This window comes from Salvelinus fontinalis, chromosome 3 (assembly GCF_029448725.1).
Source record: "Salvelinus fontinalis isolate EN_2023a chromosome 3, ASM2944872v1, whole genome shotgun sequence".
In the NCBI taxonomy this organism is placed as follows: domain Eukaryota; kingdom Metazoa; phylum Chordata; class Actinopteri; order Salmoniformes; family Salmonidae; genus Salvelinus; species Salvelinus fontinalis.
The window spans coordinates 60,128,907-60,141,852 of NC_074667.1; the positions used below are offsets into that span (position 1 = coordinate 60,128,907).

The 12,946-nt window shown below is 42.2% G+C and overlaps 2 protein-coding genes across 2 annotated transcripts in view; both read left to right on the forward strand.

The window, feature by feature from the left end:
• The window catches only part of LOC129851572 (H-2 class II histocompatibility antigen, E-S beta chain-like), an 858-nt gene extending 526 nt beyond the window's left edge, over positions 1 to 332 (forward strand). The window contains exon 2 of the mRNA XM_055918182.1: positions 277 to 332. Within this exon, the coding sequence (XP_055774157.1) occupies positions 277 to 332 (56 nt within the window). The remainder of the gene's footprint in view (positions 1 to 276) is intronic.
• A 1,500-nt stretch (positions 333 to 1,832) lies between these two features.
• On the forward strand, positions 1,833 to 10,861 carry LOC129851245 (H-2 class II histocompatibility antigen, A-K beta chain-like). Its single transcript, XM_055917656.1, has 6 exons — positions 1,833 to 1,936; positions 2,529 to 2,795; positions 6,304 to 6,585; positions 8,231 to 8,344; positions 8,573 to 8,593; positions 8,699 to 10,861. The coding sequence occupies exons 1-5, from the start codon at positions 1,873 to 1,875 to the stop codon at positions 8,581 to 8,583; spliced, it is 738 nt and encodes a 245-aa protein (XP_055773631.1). The 5' UTR covers positions 1,833 to 1,872; the 3' UTR covers positions 8,584 to 8,593; positions 8,699 to 10,861.
• Positions 10,862 to 12,946: the final 2,085 nt, after the last annotated feature.

The following is a 12,946-nucleotide window of genomic DNA, read 5'->3' on the forward strand; positions in this document are numbered from 1 at the left end:
GGGGTGTGAGTGGGGTAAAGGGGGTAAAGGGGTGTGAGTGGGGTAAAGGGGGTAAAGGGGTGTGAGTGGGGTAAAGGGGTGTGAGTGGGGTAAAGGTGTGAGTGGGGTAATGGCATGAGAAAGGTAGTGTGAGAGTGGGGTAAGGGTATGTGAGTGGGGTAAGGGGGTGTGAGGTAAGGGTACTACACAGAGTATGCTGTTTGTGATGTGTATTTAATAGAAATACTGCTATTGAATCACAGTAATATTGATGAAATGATCCTTTCTCTCTGACAGACCCGTCCCTGCCTGAGGCTGAGAGGAATAAGATCGCGATCGGGGTTCCACTGTGACACCCCCCCCCCCCCCCCCCCCCCCCACCACCTGCCTATGGTGTGCCACAGCACATTCCATTGGGTGTTTGTTTACAGACAAACGGACTTCCCTGATAGTTTTAATATACTATAAACTCCGTAACGTACAACTAATGACTAAAACAATAACAGGGTTCTAAACCAGCCAAGCACTGCATAGTTCCACAAGGGACAACTTGAGAAAGACAGAAAAACTACTGACAATAGTAGCCTTTGTTTTTGCATGATGTCTTTATGGTAGTCATGTAGGGAGGACTAATCAATGTTTGGACTGACCTGTGTAAGATATGTTTTACTCATTAAGATGTACTTTGTTTTCTACCTACCGTCATGTCCAACCTACTACAATTTAACATTTGAGTCATTTTGCAGATGCTCTTATCCAGAGCAGTGGGTGCATACATTTTCATAGTACACTTTTCCATACTATTAATGTAAATGTTTTATACTAAAACTAAGGAGTGTGTGATTTAATTAGGTTAGACGTTAATTCATATAGGCTACACAGCTACCAAATATACATTGTTGATTGAGGCTGCCTGGAGTGCCAGATGGGAGGAATTAGCACTTTTGGGACTATTTTGATTGATTCTATTACACCAGGGAAGCTCAATGAGGCTCGACTAAATTAAGGAAAGAAAACAAATACTATTTGAACCCAGGTCTGTGTCACGTTCCTGACCTTATTTCCTTTATTTTGTCTTTGTTTAGTATGGTCAGGACGTGAGCTGGGTGGGCATTCTATGTTATGTGTTTCTATGTTTAGGTTCATTGTTAATTAGCCTGATATGGTTCTCAATCAGGGGCAGGTGTTTTACGTTTCCTCTGATTGAGAACCATATTATTAAGGTAGGCTGTTCACACCGTTTGTTTGTGGGTGATTGTCTTCCGTGTCAGTGTTTGTACCACACGGGACTGTTTCGTTTGTGCGTTCTTCGTTATATGTAAGTTCTCATGTTCAGGTCGGTCTACGTCGTTTGTTATTTTGTCATTTATCACGTGTGTTTCGCGTTCGTCTTGTTTCAATAAAATCTCATTATGTATTCCACAAAAGCTGCGTTTTGGTCCGATCCCTGCTCCTCCTCAGACGAGGAGGAGAACAATCGTTACAGTCTGCTACAAACAGACACAGATAGTGGTCTACAAGTGTGCCCGCCTGTGAAAGTGCCCCTGAAAAAAATATGTATTTTGAATTCTTATATATTGAATAGTATTTCTAATTTTATTTTACATAACACGTATAAATACATATTTTGTTAAGTTTCTTCATTTTATTTGTTTTCATTTTTGTCACCAGATTTGGATCCCCTATCATAGTGATATTGAAAGGTTTCATACAATTAATACAATTTAGTGAATGGTGAAAATAATCATTATATTTAAGATCATCTTGTAGGGTCTGCCTGGTAACACGTGACGCTGTGTGTCTGCAGCAGAGGACTGGCCCATTTCCTCAACAGTTAATTCATTTCCCACTGAGCTGCTGTCTTTAGTTCACTATCACACTCAGCAGAGGAACATGTCGATGCCAATTGCCTTCTATATTTGCCTGACCTTGATTTTGTCCATATTCTATGGAATAGGTAAGTTGTGGACACATTTTTGTTGATCATGCTTGAAATCATGTCTGAGTTATTAGAATCATGGACAGTGACATTTAGATTACACAGGGGGGTATTTTATATAGCAAAGACTTAGTAAATCAGGACATTTGCATAAGCATATTTCAAGTAATTCTGCAATATTCTTCTCTACTCTGACGGTGTATAGTCGTGATGGTAGAATGGTACTTGCATTAAGAGTAAACCAGACACAAGTTAAATCATGCATGGAAGCCTAGTACATATCAACAAAGCATCAATCACACACTTGACATCTTTTAAAATCCTAAAGCTTCTATTTATTGAAGGTTGTTTTGTAGAAACGTATTTCAGCATATAGACACACTATATTGTATAATATTATATAGTGCAATACAACATGGCTGGATAAAGATCTACCATATTTTATGTATTTGAGATTGTGACATGATTCCTTTAAAAAATATAAAATAAACAAGTTTATAAAATTGGCAGAATACCACATTTAACATCATAGTAATTATAACTATATGGAATATTGATTGTCTCTTTTAATCTGACAAAACAATGACCTGTATTTATGTTCTCCTTTCAGATGGATATTTTTATCATAGGTTGGTACAGTGCCGATACTCCTCAAAGGACCTGCATGGTATAGAGTTTATAGACTCTTACTACTTCAATCAGGCTGAATATGTCAGATTCAACAGCACTGTGGGGAAGTATGTTGGATACACTGAGTATGGTGTGAAGAATGCAGAAGCATGGAACAGAGATTACCTGGCTCAAGAGCTAGGGGAGCTGGAGCGTGTCTGCAAGCCTAGCGCTGATATCGACTACAGCGCCGTACTGGATAAGACAGGTGAGCAGGGCTCCTGAGCAACACTTACAGGCCTCTGACTGAGCAAGTCAAGACCATGACTTTATTTTATTCAGGATAAATGTTATGTAGAGATCTGTCTGATGAAGATAATGGTAGAGATGCAGGGATTAATAAAGATATCTAGACTAAAAGTAAAAACCTAATTAAAACAGGATTGTTATCTAACTTGGATGAATAACATGTTTTTTCTTGAATAGTTTTATAGCTGCAACTAAAACACTGAGTTAAATCTGAAACAAAGTCAGCTATGTATCAACATTACAGTATGACTAGTCAGCTATGTATCAACATTACAGTATGACATTACAGTATGACTAGTCAGCTATGTATCAACATTACAGTATGACTAGTCAGCTATGTATCAACATTACAGTATGACATTACAGTATGACTAGTCAGCTATGTATCAACATTACAGTATGACATTACAGTATGACTAGTCAGCTATGTATCAACATTACAGTATGACATTACAGTATGACTAGTCAGCTATGTATCAACATTACAGTATGACATTACAGTATGACTAGTCAGCTATGTATCAACATTACAGTATGACTAGTCAGCTATGTATCAACATTACAGTATGACATTACAGTATGACTAGTCAGCTATGTATCAACATTACAGTATGACTAGTCAGCTATGTATCAACATTACAGTATGACATTACAGTATGACTAGTCAGCTATGTATCAACATTACAGTATGACATTACAGTATGACTAGTCAGCTATGTATCAACATTACAGTATGACATTACAGTATGACTAGTCAGCTATGTATCAACATTACAGTATGACTAGTCAGCTATGTATCAACATTACAGTATGACTAGTCAGCTATGTATCAACATTACAGTATGACATTACAGTATGACTAGTCAGTTATGTATCAACATTACAGTATGACTAGTCAGCTATGTATCAACATTACAGTATGACTAGTCAGCTATGTATCAACATTACAGTATGACATTACAGTATGACTAGTCAGCTATGTATCAACATTACAGTATGACTAGTCAGCTATGTATCAACATTACAGTATGACTAGTCAGCTATGTATCAACATTACAGTATGACTAGTCAGCTATGTATCAACATTACAGTATGACATTACAGTATGACTAGTCAGCTATGTATCAACATTACAGTATGACTAGTCAGCTATGTATCAACATTACAGTATGACATTACAGTATGACTAGTCAGCTATGTATCAACATTACAGTATGACTAGTCAGCTATGTATCAACATTACAGTATGACTAGTCAGCTATGTATCAACATTACAGTATGACTAGTCAGCTATGTATCAACATTACAGTATGACTAGTCAGCTATGTATCAACATTACAGTATGACTAGTCAGCTATGTATCAACATTACAGTATGACATTACAGTATGACTAGTCAGCTATGTATCAACATTACAGTATGACATTACAGTATGACTAGTCAGCTATGTATCAACATTACAGTATGACTAGTCAGCTATGTATCAACATTACAGTATGACTAGTCAGCTATGTATCAACATTACAGTATGACTAGTCAGCTATGTATCAACATTACAGTATGACATTACAGTATGACTAGTCAGCTATGTATCAACATTACAGTATGACATTACAGTATGACTAGTCAGCTATGTATCAACATTACAGTATGACATTACAGTATGACTAGTCAGCTATGTATCAACATTACAGTATGACTAGTCAGCTATGTATCAACATTACAGTATGACATTACAGTATGACTAGTCAGCTATGTATCAACATTACAGTATGACTAGTCAGCTATGTATCAACATTACAGTATGACATTACAGTATGACTAGTCAGCTATGTATCAACATTACAGTATGACTAGTCAGCTATGTATCAACATTACAGTATGACTAGTCAGCTATGTATCAACATTACAGTATGACTAGTCAGCTATGTATCAACATTACAGTATGACTAGTCAGCTATGTATCAACATTACAGTATGACTAGTCAGCTATGTATCAACATTACAGTATGACATTACAGTATGACTAGTCAGCTATGTATCAACATTACAGTATGACTAGTCAGCTATGTATCAACATTACAGTATGACATTACAGTATGACTAGTCAGCTATGTATCAACATTACAGTATGACTAGTCAGCTATGTATCAACATTACAGTATGACTAGTCAGCTATGTATCAACATTACAGTATGACTAGTCAGCTATGTATCAACATTACAGTATGACTAGTCAGCTATGTATCAACATTACAGTATGACATTACAGTATGACTAGTCAGCTATGTATCAACATTACAGTATGACTAGTCAGCTATGTATCAACATTACAGTATGACTAGTCAGCTATGTATCAACATTACAGTATGACATTACAGTATGACTAGTCAGCTATGTATCAACATTACAGTATGACTAGTCAGCTATGTATCAACATTACAGTATGACTAGTCAGCTATGTATCAACATTACAGTATGACTAGTCAGCTATGTATCAACATTACAGTATGACATTACAGTATGACTAGTCAGCTATGTATCAACATTACAGTATGACTAGTCAGCTATGTATCAACATTACAGTATGACATTACAGTATGACTAGTCAGCTATGTATCAACATTACAGTATGACTAGTCAGCTATGTAGTGACATTACAGTATGACTAGTCAGCTATGTAGCGACATTACTGTATGACTAGTCAGCTATGTAGTGACATTACAGTATGACTAGTCAGCTATGTATTGACATTACAGTATGACTAGTCAGCTATGTAGCGACATTACTGTATGACTAGTCAGCTATGTAGTGACATTACAGTATGACTAGTCAGCTATGTAGCGACATTACAGTATGACTAGTCAGCTATGTAGTGACATTACAGTATGACTAGTCAGCTATATAGCGACATTACAGTATTACTAGTCAGCTATGTAGCGACATTACAGTATGACTAGTCAGCTATGTATCGACCTTACAGTATGACTAGTCAGCTACGTAGTGACATTACAGTATAACTAGTCAGCTATGTAGTGACATTACCCAGCTATGTAGTGACATTACAGTATGACTAGTCAGCTATGTAGTGGCATTACAGTATGACTAGTCAGCTATGTAGCGACATTACAGTATGACTAGTCAGCTATGTAGCGACATTACAGTATAACTAGTCAGCTATGTAGCGACATTACAGTATGACTAGTCAGCTATGTAGCGACATTACAGTATGACTAGTCAGCTATGTAGTGACATTACAGTATGACTAATCAGCTATGTAGCGACATTACAGTATGACTAGTCAGCTATGTAGTGACATTACAGTATGACTAGTCAGCTATCTCTCTAATGAAGTGTAATTTATAAAGTACAGCGATGGTTCGATACTATCAGAACTATGGACTATATGTTATTCATCCCATCATACATAGTGAACTACGGTGACAAGTGTTTTGTTTCCTCCATTAGTTGAGCCCCATGTCAGACTGAGCTCAGTGACTCCCCCTAGTGGCAGACACCCTGCCATGCTGATGTGCAGCGCCTATGACTTCTACCCCAAACCAATCAGAGTGACCTGGCTGAGGGACGGACATGAGGTGAAGTCTGATGTGACCTCCACTGAGGAGCTGGCTAACGGGGACTGGTACTACCAGATCCACTCCCACCTGGAGTACACACCCAAGTCTGGAGAGAAGATCTCCTGTATGGTGGAGCACATCAGCCTGACTGAGCCCATGATGTATCACTGGGGTAAGAGTGGTAGTGGGGTAAGGGGATATGAGTTGGGTAAGATTGATAGTGTGGGATAATGGGGTGTGAGTGGAGTAATGGTGTTAGTGTGGGGTAATGGGATATAAGTTGGGTAAAGGGGTGTGAGTGGGGGATAATGGGGTGTGAGTGGGGGATAATGGGGTGTGAGTGGGGTAAAGGGGTGTGAGTGGGGGATAATGGGGTGTGAGTGGGGGATAATGGGGTGTGAGTGGGGGATAATGGGGTGTGAGTGGGGTAAAGGGGTGTGAGTGGGGGATAATGGGGTGTGAGTGTGGGATAATGGGGTGTGAGTGTGGGATAATGGGGTGTGAGTGGAGTAATGGTGTTAGTGTGGGGTAATGGGATATAAGTTGGGTAAAGGGGTGTGAGTGGGGGATAATGGGGTGTGAGTGGGGGATAATGGGGTGTGAGTGGGGTAAAGGGGTGTGAGTGGGGGATAATGGGGTGTGAGTGGGGGATAATGGGGTGTGAGTGGGGTAAAGGGGTGTGAGTGGGGTAAAGGGGTGTGAGTGGGGGATAATGGGGTGTGAGTGGGGGATAATGGGGTGTGAGTGGGGGATAATGGGGTGTGAGTGGGGGATAATGGGGTGTGAGTGGGGTAAAGGGGTGTGAGTGGGGGATAATGGGGTCTGAGTGGGGTAAAGGGGTGTGAGTGTGGGATAATGGGGTGTGAGTGGGGTAAAGGGGTGTGAGTGTGGGATAATGGGGTGTGAGTGGGGTAAAGGGGTGTGAGTGGGGGATAATGGGGTGTGAGTGGGGGATAATGGGGTGTGAGTGGGGTAAAGGGGTGTGAGTGGGGTAAAGGGGGTAAAGGGGTGTGAGTGGGGTAAAGGGGTGTGAGTGGGGTAAAGGGGTGTGAGTGGGGTAAAGGGGTGTGAGTGGGGGATAAAGGGGTGTGAGTGGGGGATAAAGGGGTGTGAGTGGGGTAAAGGGGTGTGAGTGGGGTAAAGGGGTGTGAGTGGGGGATAATGGGGTGTGAGTGGGGGATAATGGGGTGTGAGTGGGGGATAATGGGGTGTGAGTGGGGGATAATGGGGTGTGAGTGGGGTAAAGGGGTGTGAGTGGGGGATAATGGGGTGTGAGTGGGGGATAATGGGGTGTGAGTGGGGTAAAGGGGTGTGAGTGGGGGATAATGGGGTGTGAGTGGGGTAAAGGGGTGTGAGTGGGGGATAATGGGGTGTGAGTGGGGGATAATGGGGTGTGAGTGGGGTAAAGGGGTGTGAGTGGGGGATAATGGGGTGTGAGTGGGGGATAATGGGGTGTGAGTGGGGGATAATGGGGTGTGAGTGGGGTAAAGGGGTGTGAGTGGGGGATAATGGGGTGTGAGTGGGGTAAAGGGGTGTGAGTGGGGGATAATGGGGTGTGAGTGGGGTAAAGGGGTGTAAGTGGGGTAAAGGGGGTAAAGGGGTGTGAGTGGGGTAAAGGGGTGTGAGTGGGGTAAAGGTGTGAGTGGGGTAATGGCATGAGAAAGGTAGTGTGAGAGTGGGGTAAGGGTATGTGAGTGGGGTAAGGGAGTGTGAGGTAAGGGTACTACACAGAGTATGCTGTTTGTGATGTGTATTTAATAGAAATACTGCTATTGAATCACAGTAATATTGATGAAATGATCCTTTCTCTCTGACAGACCCGTCCCTGCCTGAGGCTGAGAGGAATAAGATCGCGATCGGGGCGTCTGGTCTGGTGCTGGGAACCATCTTAGCATTAGCAGGACTGATCTACTACAAGAAGAAGTCTTCTGGTGAGGTCATCAGAGAAAACATAGATATATACACTCTAGAGAGGACATAGGGCTTTCTGATAGGACAGTAGTGTCATACAGCACATGGAAGGAATGATAACTTGATGTACTAGTGAATAGATCAGCTTATGGGATTGTGTTCATCAACATGTGAATGTTTTAATGATTCATATTCTCTTTGTTTCTCTGTTTCTGTCTCTTTCTGTCTCTCTGTCTCTTCTATAACAGGGGTGCTCTAGTAGCAATAAGGTGAGACTCTATTCTGATGAATTACCAGTTACAATGGCTCATGTTAGAGATGTCATTATAGTCATTTGGTGTCTCACTATTAATACCTGTTCACTATATTTTCAGGTTTGAAGGCACATTGCTGTATCTGCTGCAGAAATGGATCCTAATGAGATTTTCTTGTTATAAATCAGTGTTCCTGAAAGGACATTACTGCTGGAGTGTTCAACTGAACATGAATCTATACTTTCCTAATGAATATTGTTGGTAACATATTATCCTTACACCTTTCATAATTAATCCATTAACAACTTTAGGCTTGCTAGTAATAAGACAGTTAGCGTTATGAGAATCAGTTGTTTATTAACCTAGTAGATGTGGTAGAGCTGCTTTAACTGACCTGCTATAACACTGTACATTATTATGAGTGGGCAGGATATACACCAGTCCACTGTACTGGGGGTTATTTACCCAGCTGTACTGTTATGTCTTTTCACTAACAAATAACACACTTGTTCTCAAAGGAATATGTTCAGTAAATGGTTCAAATATTGTGTGTGGTAACACTGACGTTTTAAGAGACGCTGGTTAATGAGAATAGAAAATAAGTTCAGTCTGTTTTAATTTCTTCATGTTTTAGACTTTAAATGTCCCCCTGTACTGACATCACTCCCCTGTACTGACATCGCTCCCCTGTACTGACATCACTCCCCTGTACTGACATCGCTCCCCTGTACTGACATCACACCCCTCTACTGACATCACACCCCTGTACTGACATCACACCCCTGTACTGACATCACCCCCCTGTACTGACATCACTCCCCTGTACTGACATCACACCCCTCTACTGACATCACACCCCTGTACTGACATCACTCCCCTGTACTGACATCACTCCCCTGTACTGACATCGCTCCCCTGTACTGACATCACACCCCTCTACTGACATCACACCCCTGTACTGACATCACACCCCTGTACTGACATCACCCCCCTGTACTGACATCACTCCCCTGTACTGACATCACACCCCTCTACTGACATCACACCCCTGTACTGACATCACACCCCTCTACTGACATCACTCCCCTGTACTGACATCACCCCCCTGAACTGACATCACACCCCTGTACTGACATCACACCCCTGTACTGACATCACCCCCCTGTACTGACATCACACCCCTGTACTGACATCACACCCCTGTACTGACATCACTCCCCTTGTACTGGCATCACCCCCCTGTACTGACATCACACCCCTGTACTGGCATCACCCCCCTGTACTGACATCACACCCCTGTACTGACATCACACCCCTGTACTGACATCACTCCCCTTGTACTGACATCACCCCCCTGTACTGACATCACCCCCCTGTACTGACATCACACCCCTCTACTGACATCACACCCCTGTACTGACATCACACCCCTCTACTGACATCACCCCCCTGTACTGACATCACCCCCCTGTACTGACATCACCCCCCTGTACTGACATCACACCCCTGTACTGACATCACTCCCCTTGTACTGACATCACCCCCCTGTACTGACATCACTCCCCTGTACTGACATCACACCCCTGTACTGACATCACCCCCCTGTACTGACATCACCCCCCTGTACTGACATCACCCCCCTGTACTGACATCACCCCCCTGTACTGACATCACCCCCCTGTACTGACATCACACCCCTGTACTGACATCACCCCCCTGTACTGACATCACTCCCCTGTACTGACATCACTCCCCTGTACTGACATCACTCCCCTGTACTGACATCACTCCCCTGTACTGACATCACTCCCCTGTACTGACATCACTCCCCTGTACTGACATCACTCCCCTGTACTGACATCACTCCCCTGTACTGACATCACTCCCCTGTACTGACATCACTCCCCTGTACTGACATCACCCCCCTGTACTGACATCACCCCCCTGTACTGACATCACCCCCCTGTACTGACATCACCCCCCTGTACTGACATCACACCCCTGTACTGACATCACACCCCTGTACTGACATCACCCCCCTGTACTGACATCACACCCCTGTACTGACATCACCCCCCTGTACTGACATCACTCCCCTGGAAGGAACCTCCTTCATGTCTCATTGATAATAGTTTATATGATTGATTGATTAATATGATTAATAAAATGTTTCTCATTTTCTGCTCAGTCATGGTTGTGGTGTCTTGTCTTCTATATAACTGGGACATATTTTAGACATTCCTTTGATTTGGTACAAGCTTTTCAATAAACCATTAAACATGTCATGATGCAGTCTGTTTACTAGGGTTGGGTTTGATGTTTTCTTGGTATCTGAGGTAAAATGACGGTGGCCCTGAACAAGTTGTGTATCTGTCACTTCCCTGTGGTTGGTGTGACGTTCCTGTCCTGAATCCTAAATCGATCCCTATCTCCTCCTACCTAGGATCTCCTGTAAATCTGACAGGATCAAGGTTTAAAGGATGTGGTCATTACTTCACCTGCCTTCTGATAGGGAGATAGGGTATCACATACGACCAGGGACCAGGGTGATGTCATGAACACAGTACAAAGGCTATGCTGTAGACATGCTATCAGGCATTATGTATTACATTTATCAGTTGCATTTCCCATAAACTTATGCTCTTCACGACTAGACTACATTTACATAATATGCTAGTTATTGTTGACATTTTAACGTCTGACTTGCTTTTGAGCACACGTTATTGGCAGGTACAGTATATTGCATGTCAACTGTACCAATACTGTGCATACCTCTGTATATTGTGTTTCTGTTTGAGGAACCGGACATGTTATTGTCTAGACAAGACCAGTCCTAGAGAACGCTGTCAGGGCTGAATGGGTTTAACCTGCTCTGTCCAACACAGGGTCAGAGTCTGCAGAGAGACTGACCACAATCTAATGTGGTGACCCACCTAAAGACTTTCAAATGTTTGTTTCTAGGCACGTATGGCAAGTCTTGAGCTACAGGCTAGTGAGAATGTCCTGGAAACCCTGGGTTACAGCTCTCTGTATCTTTACATATTACACAGAGAGAGGTATGAGGGCCACAGTACCCAGAAACTGCTATGTACATCCTGCTTTACTAAATCCATTCTGATCATTTTAATACTACATACTGTATACACTCTGTATGGCTATGTAGTAGTGTAGTAGTGTACGATCTTATACTCAGTCTCTCCATGGTATACCCTAATACATTCAGCTGTTGTTCTGTCTCCTGTAAACTATGAGACTGCTGCCATGCTGTACCTCTAGGACTACTGAAGCTGTGTTTGTGTACCAGACTAGGTATGTTGGTTTACAGGTCTCAGACAAGTTGTTTACTCGTCTTTTTAAAGGCATAATTCAGTTAACTACCTCTGCTATATTTGTCTGCACACCTGTACAGGTCAGGCACTATCTGTAAGGACATTTTAGTGAACTAATCATTCTACATTAGTATGCAATGTAGGACGCCTCTACTTGAACCTGAAAAGGAAACGTTCCTTGACAACAAGTGATGCGTTCATACAGGATCTCCTTTTGCCATTGGCTGAACAGTGGGTCATTTAAACTGAAAGGACTTCACTGCAGCAGTGCATTGATTCTACATTTGTATGTTTTAACAATTTAAACGTCACTTTAGTTGCAAGTCAAGGTTCATTAAGTAAATCAGTTTATTAACCTTTAGGAATCAGAAAACGGAAGCTGAATCTGGGATGAATTCTGAGTACAGCATGTAGTAGGATTTGAAAATATCCCCTTATAAAATCCAATATAACCCCAGATTATTTACCCGAATACTAACATGACCTTATACATGGACAAACATGTTCAGTCGTGGCCAAAAGTTTTGAGAATGACACAAATATTAATTTTCACAAAGTCTGCTGCCTCAGTTTGTATGATGGCAATTTGCATATACAGTAATCCCTCGTTTATCGCGGGGGTTACGTTCCGAAAATGACCCGCGATAAGTGAAATCCGCGAAATAGAAAACTTTTTTTTTTTTTTACAATTAGCAACTATTACATGTATACAAATACAGTGACTCACGTGTAGGCCGTTTCACTGCTCTTCAGACTGGGCCGCTGCATCCTGACTGCGCTCTGCAGTGTTCTCTTCTTCTGAAGCCCGCGGTGCAGGTGTGTTTGTTCGGGAGAAGAACATAGTGATAGGCAGCTGTTGTCGCTCTTTTTTCTTCTTTGCAAAAAGATCCTTGTACACCGACATGCCACCATCGATTACGTTGGAGAACTGTAATGAACGGCTCATCAAAGGGTCCCATTCCTCAGCTACTCGCTTAAGTTCAGTGGCCATTCGCACCATGGTTGCTAAGCGACCAAGCGTTAGTCCTTCCTCCTCATC

What these genes read in the sequence shown, in the direction of transcription:
- LOC129851245 (XM_055917656.1), top strand. Translation starts at nt 1,873, where the DNA reads ATGTCGATGCCAATTGCCTTCTATATTTGCCTGACCTTGATTTTGTCC. An exon ending in GTCCATATTCTATGGAATAG is followed by an intron (nt 1,937 to 2,528) that starts GTAAGTTGTGGA and finishes TTCTCCTTTCAG; the next exon opens with ATGGATATTTTTATCATAGG. An exon ending in CGCCGTACTGGATAAGACAG is followed by an intron (nt 2,796 to 6,303) that starts GTGAGCAGGGCT and finishes TTCCTCCATTAG; the next exon opens with TTGAGCCCCATGTCAGACTG.